This window comes from Ixodes scapularis, unplaced genomic scaffold, assembly GCF_016920785.2.
Source record: "Ixodes scapularis isolate PalLabHiFi unplaced genomic scaffold, ASM1692078v2 PGA_scaffold1__304_contigs__length_218370807, whole genome shotgun sequence".
Lineage (NCBI taxonomy): Eukaryota > Metazoa > Arthropoda > Arachnida > Ixodida > Ixodidae > Ixodes > Ixodes scapularis.
In genome coordinates, this window is record NW_024609846.1 from 210,702,506 (window position 1) to 210,724,884 (window position 22,379).

Consider the following 22,379-nt stretch of genomic DNA (forward strand, 5'->3'; position numbering starts at 1 on the left):
GCGTATTAGAAGAAGAAAAAAAAAATGATAGGATTGAGATAAACAAAGGAAGAAAAAAAAAACTGGTTCTTACCGTCTTGTGTCTTAGATTTTGAGAAATGAAGAGGATACACAGAGAGGAGCAGACTTACCTCTTTCTTTCTTCTGTGCAGTTTCTGTTAAGGCTTGATTTTATTGAACGTAGACCTGGCGGTGAGCGCTATATTATTCTTGAACACCACGCCTTCTGAGTATAAGACATAGAAATGGTCACGGGCAAAATATCTGGGCATTATCGGAAAAAACGGCTGTGAAGAATATTCGATTTGTTTCAAGGTTTGATTCCGATAACAGCCCTATATTAACGACATCGCGGCGGACTTATGTGTTTACATGTCTCTTTTAACATTCAGCTTGCCTATCATTCGGTAGAAATTAGAATACGTATGTAACTGGAGTGAAATAGTGCGTGCACTTTTTTTCTATAGTCTGTGATGGGTTAAAGGGCACTAAAGTCGATTCTGAGATCTTCCTCTTGTGGTGACAACTCAATCTAGACGCTCTAAGCGTCCCAACAAACCCAAAATCACAATCGTGCGTAGCTTATTTCCTCGTTTAAAACATGTTCAAAGATCGCGACACGCCCATTTTGGGAAGAATTTTCTTCCGAGTGAAGTGGTCGACGAAGGGCGGTTGTCGGCGAGTTGCATCTGATGGCTTCGAGAAAAAGAGGAGTCTTATATCCGAATGTGTACCTACCAGACTTTCTTCGAAACGACTTATAATAAAACCATTCGGAATCTGCGCGTATTGTAGGGCTTTCATTGGTCCACACAGTGTATAGTCCGCGAAAAAAAAAAAAAAAAGAGTCCATATGTTTTTGGAATATAGGACATGGTATTTATTTATTTATTTATTTATTTATTTATTTATTTATTTATACATACCCTCAATGCCTCGGGGGCGTTATAGAGGGGAGTGGGTCAGTACAAGTGGTTTTGAAGGGCTAGTCGGAATTGCTTGGAGTCGGGTATGGTGACTATGGCGTCCGGGAGGTCATTCCAGTCCACAACTGCTTCAGGGATGAGGGAATGCTGGTGTGCTTCACTTGATGACTTGGGACGGGCGATCTTGCATGAATGGTCTAATCTTGATGATATGTAGGTGGGCGGGTTCAGAAGAGACATTTTCAAGAAAGGTGTGTAGAAGACTTTATGAAGAAGAGAAAGGCGGGAAATTCGACGGCGGGAGGAAAGTAGAGGAAGGTTAAGACGAGACTTCATTGATGACACACTTGAGGTACGAGAATAGTCATTAAAAATAAAGCGAGCAGCACGGTTCTGAACGGATTCAATGGAGTCTGTTAAATTTTTCTGATGAGGATGCCAGATGGAGGACGCATATTCTAATTTAGGCCTAACAATAGTGGTGTACAAAATACGTTTTAGGTTTTCAGGTGAGGATCTAAAGTTTCGGCGAATGTAGCCTAGAGAGCGGTTTGCTGAGGATATAATTGTTTTAATATGAGTATGCCATGATAGATTAGGTGTGAGATTCAAGCCTAAGTATTTGTATTGGTTAGTATAATCAATGGGGACAGAGTTCAAAAGAAGTACAGGATAGGTGATTGACAATGAACGAGAAAAGCACATGCATTGACATTTGTTAGGATTTAAGGACATGCGCCATGTGTTACACCATTCAGAAATTTTATAAATGTCGCCTTGAAGCGTTACAGTATCATCTGTAGAGGTTATCTTACGATAGATTACACAATCATCGGCAAAAAGCCGCACAGTGGAAGAGATGTTGAGAGGAAGATCATTAATATATATTAGGAAGAGTAATGGGCCGAGTACTGTCCCCTGGGGGACACCAGAAGAAACAGAGCACAGGGAGGATTTGGTGTGGTTAGCATAAACAAACTGACGACGTTGAAGAAGGAATGATTCGATCCATTTTAGTATGTTAGGGTCAATTTTTAGCATAGAAAGTTTCAGCAGAAGGAGGTTATGTGGCACTTTGTCAAAGGCTTTGGCGAAATCCAGAAATACAGCACTAGTGGGGTAGTCGGAGTCAAGGTTTAGGTGAAGGTCATTAGTAAGAAATAGGAGCTGCGTTTCACAAGAAAAGTTGCGGCAAAAACCGTGCTGCGCGTTGCTAAAAAAGGAGTTGTTTTCGAGGAAATCAAACAGATGCGTGAAAATGATATGCTCCATGATCTTAGATGGGATGCAAGTAAGAGATATAGGCCTGTAGTTGAGGGGAGAAGACTTACTGCCGCTTTTGTGGACCGGAATGACCTTGCCGATTTTCCAGTCCCCAGGCACCACCCCCGACTCCAAAGACTGCTGAAATATCTTGGTTAGAAATAAACTACAAGACAGGCTAGTATTACGTAATATTTTAGTGTTTATATTGTCAACCCCAGAGGACGACGAGACCTTTAATGAGTTAATAATTTGAGATACACCATTAAATTCTACAAAAACAGGGTCCATTGGAAAATAATCAGCAGGAACGTGACCAGGTAAAAAGTCGGTAGAAATAGGTGTAAACACATTGCAAAAAACATCATTAAACATAGCTGCACACTGATCATCTGGCACAACTTCACCCGAGCCGTTAAAAATCTTTGGTAAAGTGTGGTCTTTTGAGTTAACAATACTCCAGAAACGACGAGGGTTGTTAAGTAATATTGAAGGGAGCGTCTGCTGAGAGTACACGCTTTTGCACTCCTGCAGTTTCATTTTGTAGTTATGTTCACAATTTTTATATTTGGACCATGACTCAGGAGTATCATCACGCTTAGCAGCACGGAAAAGCCTTTTCTTTTTGTTACAGAGAGACCTAAGCTGTCGATTGAACCATGGTTTCGCCGAGGAAGGCCTGAGGTATTTGAATGGGATATGAATGTTAACAAGTTCATCTAACTTGTTTTTAAATAAGTTCCAATTCTTGTTAACATCTCGAGAATCAAAATTATTTAAGAAAAAAGAGAAATAGTCACACAACGCTCGGTTTATTTCTTCGTAATTCCCTTTGTCGTATAGCAATATTTTCTTTCCTAAACGAACAATTTTTGCAGTTTCAACTTTTATGTAAGAATGAATTGATTTGTGGTCACTGATGCCGTCCAAGAATACCAAAGGCGTTGGAAATAATTCAGGGTGAGAAGTAAGAACAAGATCTAAAATGTTTGAACAGGAATGAGAGACTCGCGTAGGAAGGGAAACTATCTGAGAAAGATTGAAATCTAAAACGACGTCAATAAATTGTTGACAAACACTGGAGTTTTTAGAGCAGACAGGAGTTGGGTCGTTCCAATTAATGCACGGAAAGTTAAAATCGCCAAATAAAAGTATGGGATAGGTTGGATATTCTTTTGAAAGTAATGACAATTCATCGTGAAGAAGGCTTGAGAACGAGTGTGACGCGTCAGGAGGACGGTAACAAACACCAACCAAGACAGACCTAAAACTGCATTGTAAGCAGACCCAAACTATTTCAAGCTGTGAATGATTAGAAACAACTCTGCTAGGTATCTTTTTATCTACGGCTATAAGAACACCACCACCGCGTCGTTGCTGTCGATCGAGACGATAGATAATGAAATTAGGGTGATCAGGCAGTACTTCACTATCAGTGACTTGAGGAGTTAACCACGTCTCGGTCAGCAAGATTATTTTGGCGCTGCAAGACGAGATAATGGTACTTAGCTCATCACATTTAGATAGAACGCTTCGAGCATTGGCATATAAAAAACTGATGCCCTCATACGAGCCTAATCTGCTGTTTCGAACACTCCCCGCCTTGCGCTATCGCTGAAGTTCAGTTACTAACTTAGAATGGTGGTGGTAGGTATATGTCTTTGGACCGATCAAAAGTTTATCGAAGCGTAGTTTGAATGGGGAAGTTTGTTGTTTGGCATATACGAGCAACGCCTTCCTTGCGGTGCGAACAGTTGGTGAATAATCCTCAGATAATGAAAAGGGTGTACCTTTTAGTTTCGAGGCGGAAAAAAGTAGCTGGTTTTTCATTTTGAAAGACAAGAATTTCACAATGATGGGCCTTGTTTTCCCTTGACGGAAAGCACCAAGGCGGTGCGCACGCTCAACATGCGAGCTATCAACTGCGACGCCCAAGTTGCCCTTCGCAAGGTCGAGTGCTTTCTGTTCAGAAATTTGTTGAGACTCGCTAGGAGCATCAGGGATACCGTAAAACAACAAGTTTGAACGACGCGAACGGTTCTCTAAGTCGTCTATGCGAGCAAGCAAGGTTGATGTTGCAGCACTCTGTTCAGACGTCACAACCTGTAGCTCATTAATGTCATGCTTAACTTCAGCAATGATAGATGCATCCTTTTCAATTGAAGTAACCCGATTAGAAAGAGAAGACAGAGCGGTATCAAGGCTTTGTTGTTTCTCTAAGATATGTTTTATGTCGACCTTGATGTTTTTCTGTCCAGCTTCAAGTATAGTTGATTTGGATTCAATGGTTTGTAGCATAACAAACATGTCATTTAACTGCCTTTGTTCAGAGGCAGACAGGGGTCCCGGATTGGTTTCCACATCACCACACTGCAGTAGCAGTGCCTTAAGCATACAAAAACAATCAGTGACAGATACAATAAGCACTCCGGGGCATGGGAGCAGAAGAAGGTACACGTTGCTAGTTCGCTTAGTATGTAGGGAGAAACGTTTACAGACCTGTACGAAAACGAGCATGTTCTGGTTAAGCGTCAGCATTACGCTTGCGCTCCCATGCCCACTGGCGCGGCGACGCTCTGGCACCTCCTTTTGTAGGCCCATCGAAGGGTATTGTGGGAGTGACGACAGGGGTGGTGGCGCTGTATCCGCAAAGAAGGCGCTCCATGAAACAGCTGACGGGCCCTCCAATCCAGAAGACGATAAGGGTGATCCCGGACTGTCGATGACGTTGTTGGTCGGGGCAGCGATGACGGTTCCAGGAATGAGTCCGACCAAGACGAAAAACGGGAGCTGTACGAAAACGAGCATGTCCTGGTTAAGCGTCAGCATTACGCTTGCGCTCCCATGCCCACTCCGGGAACTAACACATTTTAAACGATATAAGATGAAAAAGTACCTTTTTCAAAAATGACTTCAGTGCCCCTTAAAGGAGCTGTGCAACGATATTAAGTTGGAATGTTTTTCACTTTACACGAGCATACTGGCACTAGTGGGGCTCAAGGATACTCGCACGCCACTCCGCTGGCCAAGAAACTCCTTTGTTGCGGTGTAATTTCAAGGACAAAAGCGATCATTTTCATTCAATCTCGCTTTTGCAAAATTTTATGACGTAACGTGGGGATCGCAGAACACCCAAGTGACGATATTTGAATGCTGTTCATAGATTGGACCCGATCATTGCCTGGGCACTCGATTTGGGCTCGTGATAATTACTAGCTCGAGAAGCATTCGGGTAGTGGTCCGTGTCCAATCGCTGCAACAACGACAATAGCCGAGCCATAACAATGTCTGGAACTCAGCGCGTGCCCTGTGCTTTGCCAACCCCAGCGCGTGGATATGATCAACATTGGCGGCATATAGTCGGCTCCAGATCACGTGGCCACTTGTTCTGGCGGCGAGTTGAGGGGGTGAACGCTGCTCGTTTTTCTTTAATTTTTTTCTGGGATTTTTATTGCGTGGGGTAAAAAACGAAAGGGTGTTTCATTGGTCATTAACGTCAGGGATCCGTTTTAAGCGGTATTTGCGCAAAGTACAAAAATTGTTGCATAGCTCCTTTAAAGGAGCTGTGCAACGATATTCAATTGGAATGTTTTTCTCTCTACACGAGCTTACTGGCACACCTGGGACTCAAGGATACTCACACGCAACGCCACTGGCCAAGAAACTCCTTTGTTGCGCTGTAATTTCAAGGACAAAAGCGATCATTTTCATTCAATCTCTCCTTTGCAAGATTTGATGACGTAACTCGGGGATCGCAGTATACCCAAGTGACGATATTTGAATACGGTTCATAGATTGGACCCGAGCATTGCGTGGGCACTCGACTTGGGCTCGTGACAATTGCTAGCTCGAGAAGCATTCGGGTAGTGACCCGTGTCCAATCGCTGCAACGACAACAGCCGAGCCATAACAATGTCTGGAACTCAGCGCGTGTCCTGCGCTTTGCCAACCCCAGCGCGTGGCTATGATCAACACTGGCGGCATATAATCGGCTCCAGATCACGTGGCCGCTTGTTCTGGCTGCGAGTTGAGGGGGTGAACGCTGCTCGTTTCTCTTTAATTTTTTTTGGGGGGGACTTCTATTGCGTGGGATGAAAAACGAACGCGTGTTTCATAGGTCATTAACGTTAGGGATCCGTTTTAAGCGGTATTTGTGCGCAGTACAAAAATTGTTGCATCGCCCCTTACAGTTTAGAACACCACGCCTTTTGAGTAGAAGACATAGAAATGGTCACGGGTGAAATATCTGGGCATTATCGGAAAAAACGGCTGCGAAGAATACTCGATTTGTTTCAAGGTTTGATTGCGACAACAGCCCTATATTAACGACATCGCGGATGACTTATTTGTTTACATGTCTCTTAACGTTCAGCTCCCCTATCAATCGGTAGAATATGTATATAACTGCAGTGAAATAGTGCGTGCAACGTTTTTCTATAGTCTGTGATAGGTTAAAAGTTGCGGGGAAGCACCTCCCGCTTTTTCCCCTTTAGCAGAGCGAATGCTGGAGAGGAGGCGGCCTCATCTCCGGCGTTCGCTCCGCTAAGTGGAAAGAGAAAGGTGGGAAGAGCTTCCCCTGGACCTGCCACCTCTCTGCTTCACAAGCACCATTCTGGAGCAGTCCGTTTCACTTGCCATGTCACGAGGATCCGCGCTATTAAGGTAGGCAGAATGAAATAAGCCCCATCAGTCCTTTCATTACACCCTTTTTCTTGTAAATAATTCAGCATAAGTCCCCCCCCCCCCCTCTCCAAATATAAAAAGAACGCGTTTTTCTCCTTTTCTTTTTTTTTTTGGGGGGGGGGGGGGGGGGGGGCAAAGCTTTAGGTGAGATTGAATAGACGAACGACATGTTATAATCCACACTAAAAGAATATGGAGCGAGCTTAGCAAGTGTTAGAATAGTCTCATCGCATCCACGTAAAAAAAAGGTAAAATTAAGGGATGGCATATCAAAAAGAGGTAAATAAAAAAATAATGTATTTTATTTTATTTTTATCTTTTATTTTCTTTCATAACATTTCCCATTACTTCGAAAACGTTGTCTCCGTCTCCTCCCAGATTTGTTGACGCCTTCGGGGGGGGGGGGGGGGGGGGGGGGGGGGGGAGGGGGGGGGGGGTTGTGCACCGTCTTATTTATTTATTCTTTCGCGCGTAAATATATTTCAACGCTAAAACTCACATTGTTTCCTTTTTCTTTTTTTTTGTTTACACATATTTTGGGCCAATGATTCCACATCATTGGCCGAGCTCTTTCTCCGTTGAGTGCAGCGACTGCCACTGCCAAGTGCTTTTGCGGGAAAGCTGGAGCTTTCTTTGAGTGCCTGCACGTACCTTAAATCGTTCGTGGGAGCAATCATAAAGGTCTTTAGGAAAAAAACTGCCAGTCTAAGAAACGCAGCAGCGCTTATTAGGTTCACGCCTCTCGTTTCGTAAGCTGCTGTTCTTATCGCCTCAATCTCACTGGCTGCGCTGTGATAACAAAATATCCGGGGTCCTCAAAAAAAAAAGAAGCGTAATTTGCATAAATTGACAACATGTGAACTTGTTCGTGAAACGAGTGAGCGTAACTTCCTAAAGCCGGGGTCACACTGCTCTTATACATAACACAAAAGACAGTCTGAAAACACGTCACCGGAATATCCGTGGTTCGATTTCGAATACCGCGTGTCAACTCGAGCTCATTGCCACGCGGCATTCGAAGCACGGATCTCTCGGTGACTCGCGTTCGAATCTGTGTGCAGACTGTGCTTTGTATGATGCATAAGCAGTTTTATAACTCTGTACTTTATGTATGTTTGCGCGAAGGAATTCTACATATTCTCGCAAGCTGCGTGTAAAACTATGTCGAAGGCATGTCTATGTCAAAAGCATGTCTTACCTCTAACGAAATTCCTCGTTAGAATTAAGACAGTATTTTCTAGACCGCGTGTTCACGCCTGAAAGATCACCCGGGGCTTCACTATTCTCAATTTCCATACGAAATGTTTTATTATTTCTCGTGAAACGAAACACAATTTGCACCAGGGACTCAAGCCGGAAGCGAGATCCAAACTGAAAACCAAAGAGCGAAATCTTGTCCAGAACCGGAACGGAACCCCTTATTTAGATTTAGGGCCGTAACCTAAGCCCCATACGGGAGCGTTATTAACTTTTGCAAACTATTGGGAACGGTTTTGCACGCGATCGCAACTTCTCATAACAGGCAGTTCTTTCGCGTAGCGTTTCCGCGGGCTACCACATCTGCACACTGCTACAGGAAGCTTGTGCGCCGCGCCTTCGAAGCGTGCTCTTCATTTCTTCAGATGAGGCCAGCTGAGCTAGAATAAAGATACACACAAAGAAAAGACCATACAGACCGCTGGACAGCGACCAAGCTCCTCAACAGTGTTCTCAATGAGCGCTGCCGTGCCTGCAGTTGGTATTCACTGGGCGCCATACTTGAACGCAGCGTTTACAGCGCATGCTCAGAACGATACCCCACTTATCTTCTAAGATGACCTACAATCTTGGTAGTTTAAACTGCACGTTGCGGAACCATTGTGGAAGCTCAACATGAGCTCACGCTCTGCGACAGCGGGCTCAAATATGGCCGCCAGTGAATACCACCTTTAGGGTAAACTGCGGTAGCACTAAGTTAAAAACAGCCTCACATTTCGTGTACCAGAAACAGTGTAAGGAACATGTTAAGGTGATGGCATTCTCCGCTGCCAACAAATAAAAAAAAAAAAGAAAAAAAAAAAAAAACTTAAGAAAGGCAGGCTGGGCTTATTATGTCTTCTCGCTTCGGGGTTGGCTCTTCGGCGTTCTTATCGACTAATGCCGCACTCTGATCGGCGGCGGAGGGATCTTGGTCTTTGCTCAGTATTATCAATGCCACGAATAATTCCGCTTTCCTTTGTTGTGGATCTACACTCTAAGAAAAATCCCGTGAGTCTACTTTCACGCACAACACTCGGAGAGCCAATCAGCGCAACTTACGGAGGCAGCTCAGCGAATGACGATGCCGAAACATCTGTTTAGACCAAAAAAAACGCACTCTGAGTTGTGACATTAAGCAATGCAGGCGTGACGTTTTGCATTGCTTAATGTCACAACTCAGACTGCGTTTTTTCGTCTAAACGTATGTTTCGGCGTCGTCATTCGCTGAGCTGCCTCCGTAAGTTGCGCTGATTGGCTCTCCGAGTGTTGTGCGTGAAAGTAGACGCACAGACTTTTTCTTAGAGTGTATAACCTTCGAAAATTTACGTGAGAGCGACTGCAGAAAATACATCGCCTGTCTTAAGCGACAGCACGGTAGCGGCTGGAGGATTCTCCTCTCGCTGTGAATTGGTACGGTCACTGTCGTGATCTAAGGCTGTTCTAAGAGAATCATCCAAACTGTTGAGCGCTCACGCACTGAATATATTTGCAGTGTCGAATAGGGGCGAAGCTTCTATGGCTGATGGTCAGGCGACACAACCCGGCGACACCTCAACGCCGTTGAAAAATAACAAAATAAAATAGCCATTTCGAAGAGGGACATTTAAACACATGACAACCATTTTCACGAGAAACCCAAGAAAAAAAATTTACGAACTATTTACGTCTCACGAAAGTCAAAATAATATTGAAAAGTATTTCGACAGTGAACGTCGAAATAGTCACTACTGACAGGTAATGTTGGGGCCACGGTGGACGAAGGCAGAGGTGCCTGAACGGCGTTGCGTTGTCACGGAGAAAGCGTGTCGTAGATCCGATCGATTTCTGACAAACGCCGTGAGATGGCGCGGCATGGCAGGAGCTCGAGGAACCGGCCTTGTTCGCACACACGCTTTCAAGGCCACTGCGCGCCGATGGAGCCTTACCCGACAAAGGAGATGCGCGAAGCCCGAGTGTAATTTCGACAGCCTGATTGGTCTCGTTCCGACAAGTCTCTCTTCTTCCACCGTGGTTAGGACAGCACTGCCGTAGATGGCGCTGCGACATAAGGACCCCTAGAGCCCCTGTATACAAGCTCCCATAGGGAGCAGAGTTGCGCGTTTATCCATCTTTAAATTCAAAGCTATACTGGGAAGGCCCTCTTCACGCTTGCAGGAGCCACATGAACGGTATGCAGAGCGGATAGGCCTAGTCCCCTCGAGTTCGAATGCAGCGGCAGGCTCACGTTGCCATGGTTCTGCGAGTGTTCCCCGTCAGCGTTTGATATCAGACGCTTGATGTCCACGTTTTCGGTTCCCAGCAATGTGAAAAATTTGCCCAAATGGGCCCGGAATCGGGTAAGACCTAGTCGGGCGGTGGACCACCGCCGGTCTCCGTCGTCGTCGCAATGCTCAGGTGAATAATACATGGATGATACACAGTCTATGAATGTATGATATACGGCCTCATACAAAAGCAAAGAAGATAACCACAGATGGCCAGTGCTATACTTTGTTCATCCTTAAAGGGACACTGCAAACAAAAAATGAATTTTTTTTGTAAAATGTATGGATGCATTTAAAAAAAGATACCACGAAAAAAAAAAAAAAAATGTTGAGCAATATTTATGTTGGTGGACGAAATTTAAGTGAAGGTGTAGGCTGCACGGCAGCTGGCTGATCCCCGCCCCGTGCTTACAACTTGTGCTAACATCTCTCTTTGGCTGGAGAGATTATTGACGTTTGGTATGTTGGCTATAAAATTGTATCTCCTTGCCGTAATAGTATTTCAATCGAAAAGGTTTTTCATGTTTGAAAAACAAATACTCTATATAGAGTCATTGTTGTTTTCAAAAGTATCCAAAGATTGCCTGTTCCGCCTTTGTGTGAAGCGTGATAAACATGGCTGCCGGCGTCTACAATGTGCCTGCTCAACGAGCACAGCTCGTCGAGCTTGTCTATTTTAATGAGTGGGAGCCGTTTTGCGTTTACTGAGGTGTTCATAGGAGGATCTCAACCGACATAGTTTGCAACAAACAACACTAAAAAAATTCCTTGAGTCCAGTTTTCCGCACAACACTCGAAGAGTCAATCGCGGCAACTTACGAAGGCAGCTCAGCGAATGACGATGCCAAAACATATGTTTAGACAAAAAAAAAAAAAAACAAATCGCGGACTGAGTTGTGACATTAAGCAATGCTGGGGGGATCGGTGGCCGAGTGGTCTAGCGCACACCAGCTCGGAGCACGTGGAGCGAAAGCTCGCGCTGCAGAACCCAGGGATCCTGGGTTCGAGCCCCACCCCTGCCCGTTTCGATCTGGATGAGCATCGTACCGGCGTGCGGTCGTGTATCACTATGATGCACGCTAAAGACCCCAGGCTAGCGGCTGTACCGCACTGGCCAAATTTCTCATCTACAGCTGGGAGACTCGTCGCCCCTGTGAGGCAGACCAAGTTCTAGGCTGTATAAACACACACACAACCCAATTTTTTTAAGCAATGCCAAACGTCACGCTTGCATTGCTTAATGTCACAACTCAGGCTGCGTTTTTTGGTCTAAACATATGTTTCGGCATCGTCATTCGCTGAGCTTCCTCCGTAAGTTGCGGTGATTGGCTCTCTAAGTGTTCTGCGGGAAAGTAGACTCACGGGATTTTTTTGGAGTGTAGTTAGGATAGCAAGCTGATTCGCTGATCACTTAATATCATTCGATGGAAATGACGTGATGAAATATTGGCGTCTGACAGGTGTATTAGTTAGGGCTGGGTAACTTATCAATTAACCTTCCGATTAATCAATGAATGATTTAGTCGCGATATACTATATTAACAGGTTAATCGGCAGGGTACGGAGTTTAAGCAATTTTGAGGGAAAAAAAGAGTCCTGCTTTACTACTTTGTGCTTTTCTTATATTTTATGTGGAAACAGCATTGACTTTCATTTAAAGCACTTTATAATTTTATTTGCCTATCATCTAGTCTAGAGTGATCAATCGTTATGTTAATATAATGATAAAAACAATATTTACTTTGTATAATTGTTTCCCGGTGATTTTTGTGGATGGTGAAGCGTCAAGCTTCACATGAATCTACAATCTGCCATTGATGACAAAGCAAAAAATAAAAATCAGCCTTAACCTTTTTTTAATTGTGCATAGAGGTCGGCACAACCGAAAAATTAATCGACTATTGGACAGCGATGAAACGGATTAAAATATTTAATCGCCGCCCTTCCCTAGTATCAGTCCTCCCAAGCATGCAGCACACAGTATTGCGCCGATATTGTCGCCGGATTGGAGAAATGCAGCACACAGTATCGCGCCGATATTGTCGCCGGATTGGAGAAATCGGGGAAATATCATTCTAATTCTGCCGATATTGCCGCTGGATCTTAAATATCAGGCCAGTATTACTGTGATGTGGCCGATGTCGACGGAACATCACGTAGGTCGGCCAACGCCACGCTGATATACAGTATCCAGCGCCGTTTTGCGGTAATTTGTCGGGTCTGAACCGGCTATATCGGCCGGTATTAGGACTTCTTGACCGCTGTAAAACGATACCAATAATTTGTCGGGTCTTAACCGTCTATATCGGTCGGTACTAGTGATTTTTGACCGTTTCTAGAACGATACTGAATCGGTCAATCGCGCCGCTCAATCCCGGCGCCGCTGCTGTTGCCACGGGCCGCGCCGAGGGCGCACCGGGCAGTCAGCGGCGGGAACTGGGTTTTTCTTTTTCCGTACAAAGAGACGAAAAAAAAAAAAAAAAACTCTTTTTGCAGTAACTTTTACTGGAGCTTAGTACAAAACGGGGGGCGCGTGATTTATCTAAAATCTTTAGTTTACAAGGTTTGCGACACAATTCATATTTTTTTTTTATACAACCATGTCTCAGCGGTGATTTCAGGTAGCGCGTCCCGACCTATAGGCGCATCCTGACATCGGCAGTAATTCGCGGCGCGTCCGCTTGGGAGACGGAGGTGGCACCCTTGAAGCCGCTTCCACTATATCTGTTTGGGAGCCAAAATGGCCGATTATAGCCAAAATTGAAGTCACGTGCAGTTCCTCGAGTGGCCGGTGCGGGAGAAATGGCGGCGTTGCGATCGCTATTAGCTCGGTTCTCAAGTACGGATCGGTGCCACTTTTCCAGCGCAGGCTCTATGGCAGCTTCCCAACTTATCAGTTCTAGTAACGTTGCTTTGGCCCAAGTCCGCTGACACCGCAGCGGCCGCTGCCATGTTAACCGATATTCGCCCATCTCCGCCCAGAACTCTAATGATATCACCGATTCTGGCCCATTTTTAGAACAATCGTTAACTGATATTCGCCCATTACTGGGCCGTGGTACACAACATAAATCTGGGCCGATATTGGGAGCAATATTCCCCCGACGCTGGCCCAGTGTCGGCGTGCTGCCTGGGTAGTATCCCCAAATACGATATAGCTTCGCCAATACTGGAACCTCCTCCGAAAACCTATGGGAGCGGCGGCGAACTAGGGAGCCTACATACTCGCCGACTCCGTCTGTAGGGTGGTGTCATCCTTTGACACACCACTCGCCGCCGCCCGCCGCCCACCAGTGTTGCCAGCATCGGTTGCCATGGCCACCAGAAGGCGCCGCGCCATCTTGGTCCCCAGACCGCCCGCCCGCCCGCTGCCCGCTCGGCGCTCGTCCAGCCAGGCTGGCCAGGCCTAGCTTCGATACTCGCAACGGCGTCGCGCCGTGTTCATTCTCCGGCTGGTGCTGGTGTGTTTTGCGGAGTCGTTCGCAGCGAAGAAGTGTGGTAACAAGAGAGGCGTGAGAAGCAGAAATGCCTGGCTGTTCTGTTCCGCAGTGCACGAACCACTGCAGACGGGGCACACGTATGTTCTGCTTCCCGAGTAGTCCTACTCGAAAGAAACGTTGGCTCGCTCAAGTCAAACGAGACCGCTGGGAACCCACTGCAGCTGCTCGTGTTTGCGCCGTGAGTATAAGTTTTGTTGCACCTTGATCGCAAGTGTAAGTGGGATGTTTAGCGTCACTCTGCAAAAAGCGAGCGTCTCCGGTTGCGCGTCGGGAGCACATAAACAACGTCGCGAGTTCCGAATTCGAGCCTTAGCGGCATTGCAATATCACAGGTTGAGACGGAGCCTGCGTTCTCCGTATCAGGGTTTGCTCGCCGCACGTCGATCTCAGGACGCGCGCGTTGCACACGCGTTTTGAATGCACCGATGAGGGTACCGGGACATTTCATCGAACGCCGATTCATCGCACGCCGTTTCATCGAATCACTTGACGCTGTTTCATCGAATTTCCCTTTACTGAATTTTGGAGTAATACAATACTTTTTACGTAATCTACTCTCGTCTCTGAAATAGTTTTGGCGCCGGTCAAAATTCACCGGGAATAGAATTACTACCCGGTCAATTTTTTGTCCACCTAAACGTTGACTACTGAATCATAGAAGGTAGCTATCATATCAGAACTTGAGTGGATACGCGACTTATGCTTTTCTGGCGAGGTAGGCGGAGTTTCTCGGCCACACACTTTTTCCCACTTCATCTGTCTATTTATTGCCTTTCACCGCAGTGAAAGTGCCTTTCACTGCGTGAAACGCACTTTCTTAAGAGGGAAACAGCTGTTCTCTGCAGCACCTTTTTTATTTTGTATTTGTCGATTTACCTGTGTTTTCATTTTATCCTAGGAGAATTGCTTTCTTTTTAAGAACATATATGTTCTTAAAAACGACGAGTCTCCCCTTTTCGTTAATTTATTGTAACCGACAGAATTGCGGACTTGTCCGATCTTTGACACATCTTTATTTCCCCCGTATCATGGGACACGGAGACAAGCTGCTTCAAGGACGGCTTCGTCTTGAAGCAGAATCTATCACTGCACCTGATGATCACAGCTTTAAAAATGTTCGTTAGTGCTCCCGTTTCTTATTGGCCTCATTAACGGAGGTCATCATTTATTAAAAAAAAATAGAAGGTGACCAAAAAGATTTCTTCTTTTTATATATGTATAAGTTTATAAATTATAATAAATATTAAAACACTGCTATCCTCCCGGCGCTAAAAGAAAGAAAAATATTTCCTAGATGTAGAATTCCTACTGCTCAAGCAGGTGGCGTTCGATGAAACGGCGTTCTCTGAAACGGCGTTCGAGAAAACTGCGCTTGATAAAACTGCTTCGATAAAACGGTGTTTTATGAAATGGCGTTCAAAGAAATATCCGGACCCACACCGATGAGTACTATCAAGTTTGTTCGGGAAACAAAATACAAGCTTCGTTTACCAAGCTGCTGCAAACAACGGTTTGGCTCAGGATTTATATTAAAAAACAAGTGTTTTGAAAACATTTTGATAAGGACCTAGTTTTTGCTTACTCGATTTTTCTCGACTTGTTCAGCTTCCAAAAATATTTCTTGAACACATTTTTCGCAAGCCTCTTCACCACATAGTGGTTCGTTCACAGGATTAAATTTTTGGGATTGATTTCAAATCGAGAAATTAAAACATTGCTAAAATTAGGTAGTTTTCAGTAACTTGATTAAGTCCCGTATGCAGGTGTGTATTGGATACATTGATCCAGTAATGCCTCTTCTGTTTTTTCGTTTGGCTAACGCTTGACTAGCGAAGCAACAGCAGACCTCACATAACAACTGGGAGTGTGTTAAAAAAATTTAGTTGGTGATGGAGTTCACTCCTAATTCTGTTTATAGTGTTAGTCAACTAAACAAGCAGGCACAGTGCTGTCTTTGGAGTATTTGCTAACTAATTTAAAATTCACTTTTTTTTAGGCTCATTTTGAGGACAGCAGTTTCGAACAAAACCGGCAGGACGGGTTGAAAAAACTGAGGCCAGATGCTGTTCCAACACTTTTTCCTTATCGTGGTAAGTTTTAATATTGTGTAAGCATGTTCATAGGTCTATTTGAGTGGACTTCTGAACTTCCAAGGGTTTATTTTTGTGTAATATTTTAAAACTGTTCTTTCCCAGCATTTTCTTGTTACACAATGCATGCTTAATATAACATTCTCTCTGAACTACAGTCTTATATTCTCGTCTTTTGTAGACTTCGTAAAAAGAAATATGGACAGACTAGTTCTCACAGTACCAAGATCGTTAATTGTTAAACAGTTTGAACAACTAGACGTGATGCGCAAACAGTTTGGGTCCGCAACCTCTAAAGCGTTTGAATGCCGCCTGGCAACACTCTATTATTTATTTCATAGCATTCTATCTAGTACCTAAGGACTGATAAAGAAAACCTGTATATTTTTAATATTGTGTTTTTTTCAGTCTCTTAAAAATGCATATGCATTAATACTAATGTAAATATGTTTATTGACTTTTTACAGCCATCCCAAAACACAGAAAGGCCCCCAAAAAGCGTGCTCAGGGATCAACAGCCATTCCATCACCACCAACTCTACATGGCAGCACAAGCGACGCGAACCGTGCTGCTTCACCTATGCATGCTTGTACAGTGATGGCTACCCCATTGCCAGAAGCTCTCGACGTCACTGCCACAGACACTGCTCAGTCCAAGCGTGCGTGTGCAGCAACAGCCGTTCCATTGCCGTTAACCTTTGACGACAGTGTAACCACCAAGGACAACGCTCCTCGATCAAAGCGTATTTGTGCAGCGGCAGACATTCCACTGCAACTTGCTCTCGCCGACATTACAAGCAACATAAACAACGCTGCTCAGTTCAGGTATGCTTGTGCAGCAACAGCCATTTCTATGCCACTAGCTCTCGACATTTCTGCAAGCAGCACAGACAACGCCCCAGCCAAGCGTGCCTGTGCAGTGACGATTGTTTCAATGCCGTCAGCCCCCGACGAGAGCGCAACCACTACGAACAGTGGGTCCGATACTTGCTGCTCATCGGCAGCCTTTTTACGGCAACCAGTTCTCGACAACAGTGCAAGCGACATGGACAATGCTGCTCAGTCCGAGTATGCTTCTGCAGTGACAGCCGTCCGTCAGCCACTAGCTTTTGATATCTCTGCAAGCAACACAGAAAATGCTTTATTCATGCAGGATTGTACAGCGACAGCCGTTTCACTGCCGTTAGCCCCAAACGACAGTGCAAGTACCACAGACAATGCTCCTCGGTCAAAGCATACTTGCACAGTGACAACCGTCCCACGGCAACAACCACCTCTCGACAATGGAGAATGTGACCCGGACCACCATGCTCGATCTCCCCTTTTCATTACCCCAGAGCCCAGGTCTGAGCTTGTTTGTTCTACTGCATTGGAACAACCCGGTGGTTTTCCAGTTCCAATTGTTCAGGAGCTGAAGGAAAAATTGCAGCCTGAAGTCGGGTCTTCAGAAGGACTAACAAGCTCGTCCGCTGTTTTCACGTTTGGAAGTAGTACCACCCAAAGTATGTTACTGATGCATCGCCAAAACTCCGAGCTTCGAAAGAAAAACTCCGATCTAGCCCGGAAGTACCGAACCTTGCAAAGGCTCCATGATGAAGCCAAATCAAGACTGCGAAGTCTCACAAAAAAACTGACATCAGCTCAGAAAGAAATAAGTGCTTTGAAAAGTTCAAGATTTCTGAACACAGACCAAACAAAGGCTTTGACTGTGAAATCAATGAAGGGACATAAGTGGTCAGAGAAGACTATTCGAGTTGCCCTTCAAATCAAGCACGCATGCGGTACATCAGGGTATGAACTGCTGAGGTCCCTGTCATATCCGCTACCCTCGAACAGAACGTTGATTCGGAGACTCCAACACATTAAGTTTCTGCCTGGGGCTCTTGACGAAGTTTTTGAAGTGCTAAAGCGGAAAGTGCAGACTATGGAAGACATAGAGAAAGACTGTGTTCTCTTTATGGATGAGATGGAGATTAGTCAGGGATTTGACCACGACAGTTCGCTGGATCGTATTTTTGGAAGCACCACACTCCCAGAATCCCGTGTGAATGTTTCGAACCATGCCCTTGTGTTTATGGTTGGGGGATTAAACACGCGGTGGAAGCAAGTGATTGCATACCACTTCACTGGACGATCAACTGACGAAAGTGCTTTGAAGGAGCTTGTCTTTCATCTCATTGAACTATGTTTCAACATCTCTCTCAAGGTGCTCATAGTTACAAGCGACATGGGATCAGCAAACCGTGCTGTGTGGCGTCTGCTCAACTTTTCAAATCACAGGCACTCTGAGACCGTGTGTTCTGTCCCACACCCACACCTCGACGGGAGACAGCTCTATTTCATGGCTGATCCAGCGCATGTTTTAAAAAATATTCGTGCCCAACTGCTTCGTTCAGAGACCTTTACTTTAGGAGAAGAGACTCTGAGAGAGCACAACCTCCCAGGAGGGACCGTGGACATCCACCATGTTGAAGCTGTTCTTGCATACGATGCAAACAATGAACTCAAAATCGCCAACAGGCTTTCTGGCATTCACGTCAGCAATGGACATTTCACAAAAATGAAAGTGAGCATTGCTGTGCAATTGTTCCGTGAGGCTCCTCCCGCAATCCGCTACCTAATTCAGCAAAAAGTCTTGCCGCCTGAAGCTGAGGCAACAGCCTGGTTCTTTGATTTAGTGACTAGGTGGTACACCTTGATGTCGTCACGTCACCCAATGGTCGCTCTGAGTCATTTTGATGCTGCAAAGCACACGGAAGCACTCGGGACTTTGGACCTGGCAATCACCACCTTCTGTCGGATGGACATGGGAGCAACAGCTCATTGGAAACCGTCGCAGGCCGGGCTTCTTGTTTCTACCACTGTCGTTCTGCGCCTGTCTGACGAACTTCTGAACAGGCACAACTATAAGTACCTTCTCACGGGCAGGTTGAGCCAGGACTGCCTTGAGAATATTTTCTCTGTGCTGCGACTCAGAAAACCCGTGCCAAGTGCATATGACATTAAGTGTGCTTTAAAGTTGATCTGTGTCAGTCAGTTTCTCTTCACCCCGACATCTTCCAGCTACAATGTTGATGACAGCATGCACCTGGCTGACCTCCTTGATCCAGCCCTCAAGAAGCAGGTGCAAGATGTCAACCAAGAGTCTGAAGAGCTGGAGAACCTGTTCGTGTGTGAACTAACTGCAGTCGAGTGCGACATTCTGGCCTACCTGGGAGGTTTTATTCTTAGGTTTGTCAAGAAGTCTATTGGCAACTGTGAGGACTGCGAAGGTGTCCTAGTGTCGGATGGTAATGATACGCACAGCAGTTTGATTCATTTGAAAGAGTATGTCAAGGGTGCTGGGAACCTTGTCTACCCCAGCCAAGCTGTGATGAGTGTCTTGATAGAGTGCGAAGAGAACATCAAGGCTTTTACCCAACTAGACGCCATCTTGACGCTCAAGGCTCCATTTGCCACTATTCTGGAGTTCCTGCGCAAATCTGTAACATTGGAGTTAGGGTGCTGTGACATACACAAAGCTTGTGTGGAGAAGATTCTTCTTGAAAAGTATGTCAGAACAAGAATCAGGATTCACCTGCGACAGCAGTACGCACAGGAAGTAAACGGAGCGTCGAGCAAGACATGTGCTGCGGCAAACTTGAATTAACCGCTGAATGGTGTGTTTTATCACGAAGAGTACTTCTCAATTCAGTGATATTGTGATTTATTGGTACATGTTGTCACCAGTGAGTGATGAATTTGCTTTCTTGTAAATATTATTTGGTCTTCTGCCTATACTCTTATTTTATGCTCTTATTATTGTCTGCTGTCCTGCTTCAGAACATGTGTGTCACGTGATTTGTGCCCTGCACGTCTTTCTAAGTATTAAATGTTCTGTAAGTTTCATCAATGTAGCAGGCTGCATTCATTTACACTGCACTACACTTTTAGCACGAACACGCCACCAGCGCTTTTTCTCATTTTGCTCGAATAGTGGATTAAGAGATGCAAATTTTTGTCGCATAAGTTGATGCCCGAATGAGCCCTTTCCACTAAATAAGTAGCTTTGGTGATATCATTTTTTTGTAAAAGTTGAACAGTGAAAACCGGGTATTGCTTCTTTACGCTAACAATGTCATGCTGTGGACATTGTCTTTTTTAACGTGACACATTCTTTGGCTAGTTCTAGATTTCATGAAGCCAGATTTGCGAATGTTTATCAGCTTTTCTAGCTATCTTAGTTCCCTCTCATACTGACTCGTTCACCGGCACAAAGGGAATCTTTTTCCTACTGCTGAGCAAAATGATAATGGCAAGGTCAATGACAAAACAAGAACCGGCCCCTAGTCATCTTTTCTGATGACCAGCATCCAGCACGTGCTCATTGCCTTCTGTCCTGTTCTGGCTGCACGTGTTCACGCTTAAACTTCACGAGATGCGAAGAGTTATCGAAGGTCGGGAATCTCATGCTAGAGGAATGATCAGTGGTGTAGCTACGCCATCCAGCGCCCGGGGCCCTTATGTCTTTTGTCCTTGAATTGAATTGAATTGAAGTTTATTTGACATATGAAATGCCGGGGAGGGAGGAGCAAAAGGTTGCCGAAGCTACCTGACGAGGCTCCATTCCCCTTTTCGGCGCTACAGCAGTCGCAGCAGCAGTGTGGAAGTCGTAATAAAATTCAAGGTGAAAATATTTTCACAGAAACGGTTTTGACATAAATTAAACACAAACAAAACACAAATTAAACAGAAACTAAACACAAACCAGACACAAACTGGGATGATTTGCCTTAAATCGATTCAGGAGCTGGTCAAATCCCACAAACAATATAAATATATATATATATATAACGAAATAAAATGGGGGGGGGGGGGGGGGGGTTCTGGCACCTGAACACCCCCCTTGGCTACGCGCTTGCAGAGGTGGCACCCCCCCTCCCCCAATAACCGTCCCCCTTGACCCCCCCACCTTTGCTACAACACTGGGAATGATCGTGACTGAAAAGCCCCTTTAACGTTTTTGTCCTAGTCAATTAGCTCTTCACCAGAACAGGTCGCAAAATTCAGGGACTTGAAGAATTCATTGGCAACTTTCCTCCAAATATGTCATATTAGTCAAATCTTTTTATTAAAATTTCAAGTCTAATAAAAAAAAACTAAGAAAAATGCGTTTTCATTTTTTACTCCAATTTGCAACTGTAAACCGTAATGGGAAAATGTGGACATAAAGGTTATTTTAGGAGAGTTGCTGCCTTTTTTATGAGCAATTTTAGTTGCATACGACATTTTTGGGTGAAAACATTAATTTATTCATCGTATGAATAAGCCCAAAAAACTCGCCTTTTAAGCTAAGTACCACCATCCATCACCACAAAACAGTTTTTCTGCTGCTAAATGACGTAAAAAGTCACTGTACCAACGAAATCTGTGCAAATTGCTACCCCTGCACCGTTTTCCGCGCAAAAGCTGGGGTCCAAGATGGCGGCTCGTCAGGTTTGGCGGCCGTCTGAGCGGGCGCTTGGCAACAATGGTTGGAGTTGTCACCACCCTAAAAGACGGAGTCGGCGAGTATGTAGGCTCCCTACGGCGAACGTGACAGTGGCGCCTCTAGCGGACTCGGAGTCTACGGAAGCAGACGACGCAATGGAAAAGTATAGGCTCCGCGACGTCCTCGAACTTTGCGAGCCCCGTTTCTTCACCCCAACAGCTGAAACAATTCATTACGGTCATTCCGTTTGCAAAGCGGAATCCACTGATTGCAACTGCAACGACAAACAAATAACAACGGGAGCATAAACGAAGATAGAGCAGTTTATTTAAAGGTCTCAAACGCCACTCAGGGGGATCACACGCATTTGAAGCGCATCTGGGAAGCGGAAAAAAGGCATTTAGCCACTCGAAGTATGCTTGGGAGAAGAGCGTGTTGGTTTAAGTCATGGATGAAGAAAGAATAAAACAAATAAAACAGGGACAACACAACCACATCTTTGACCTCAGCAAAAAACAACGTGTCTAACCCTTCCCTCCTGCTGACGAAAACTGAGGTTGAATTTTTAAAATCCGAGATAACCCTACCACCCTGACTTGCACTTCGCGTTTCTTTTCTTTCCTTCTCTCCCCCTTCTCTCCCCTACTCCAACTGGGTATAGTCGGCTGCTCGCTGTTTGAAAGTTTACTCGTCTGTTGCTAGTTGAAAGATGTGGTTGTGTTGTCCCTGTTTTAATTGTTTTATTCTTTCTTCATCCATGAGCCACTCGAACTACATCGTAAGAAGTTACTGCTTATCCGTTACAAACTGCGTGGTCACAATTTCTTACCTGAATAGGTGATTATCAAAACGTGCCCAAACAATACGTTAAAATTACCAGAGCAAGCACACTAGCCTCTGCAGCATTGCAAAAACAAAAAGTAACGAGAAAAATGTCCGTGCAA

At 45.0% G+C, this 22,379-nt stretch overlaps 1 protein-coding gene across 1 annotated transcript; it reads left to right on the forward strand.

Annotated features, from left to right (window-relative positions):
- Positions 1 to 17,159: 17,159 nt before the first annotated feature.
- LOC120837368 lies at positions 17,160 to 19,725 on the forward strand. The gene has a single exon (XM_040206665.3). The coding sequence runs from the start codon at positions 17,470 to 17,472 to the stop codon at positions 19,612 to 19,614; it is 2,145 nt and encodes a 714-aa protein (XP_040062599.2). The 5' UTR covers positions 17,160 to 17,469; the 3' UTR covers positions 19,615 to 19,725.
- Positions 19,726 to 22,379: the final 2,654 nt, after the last annotated feature.

Bases quoted from the DNA above. Each gene is read 5' to 3' on its own strand.
- LOC120837368 (XM_040206665.3), top strand. From the start codon at position 17,470: ATGTTACTGATGCATCGCCAAAACTCCGAGCTTCGAAAGAAAAACTCC.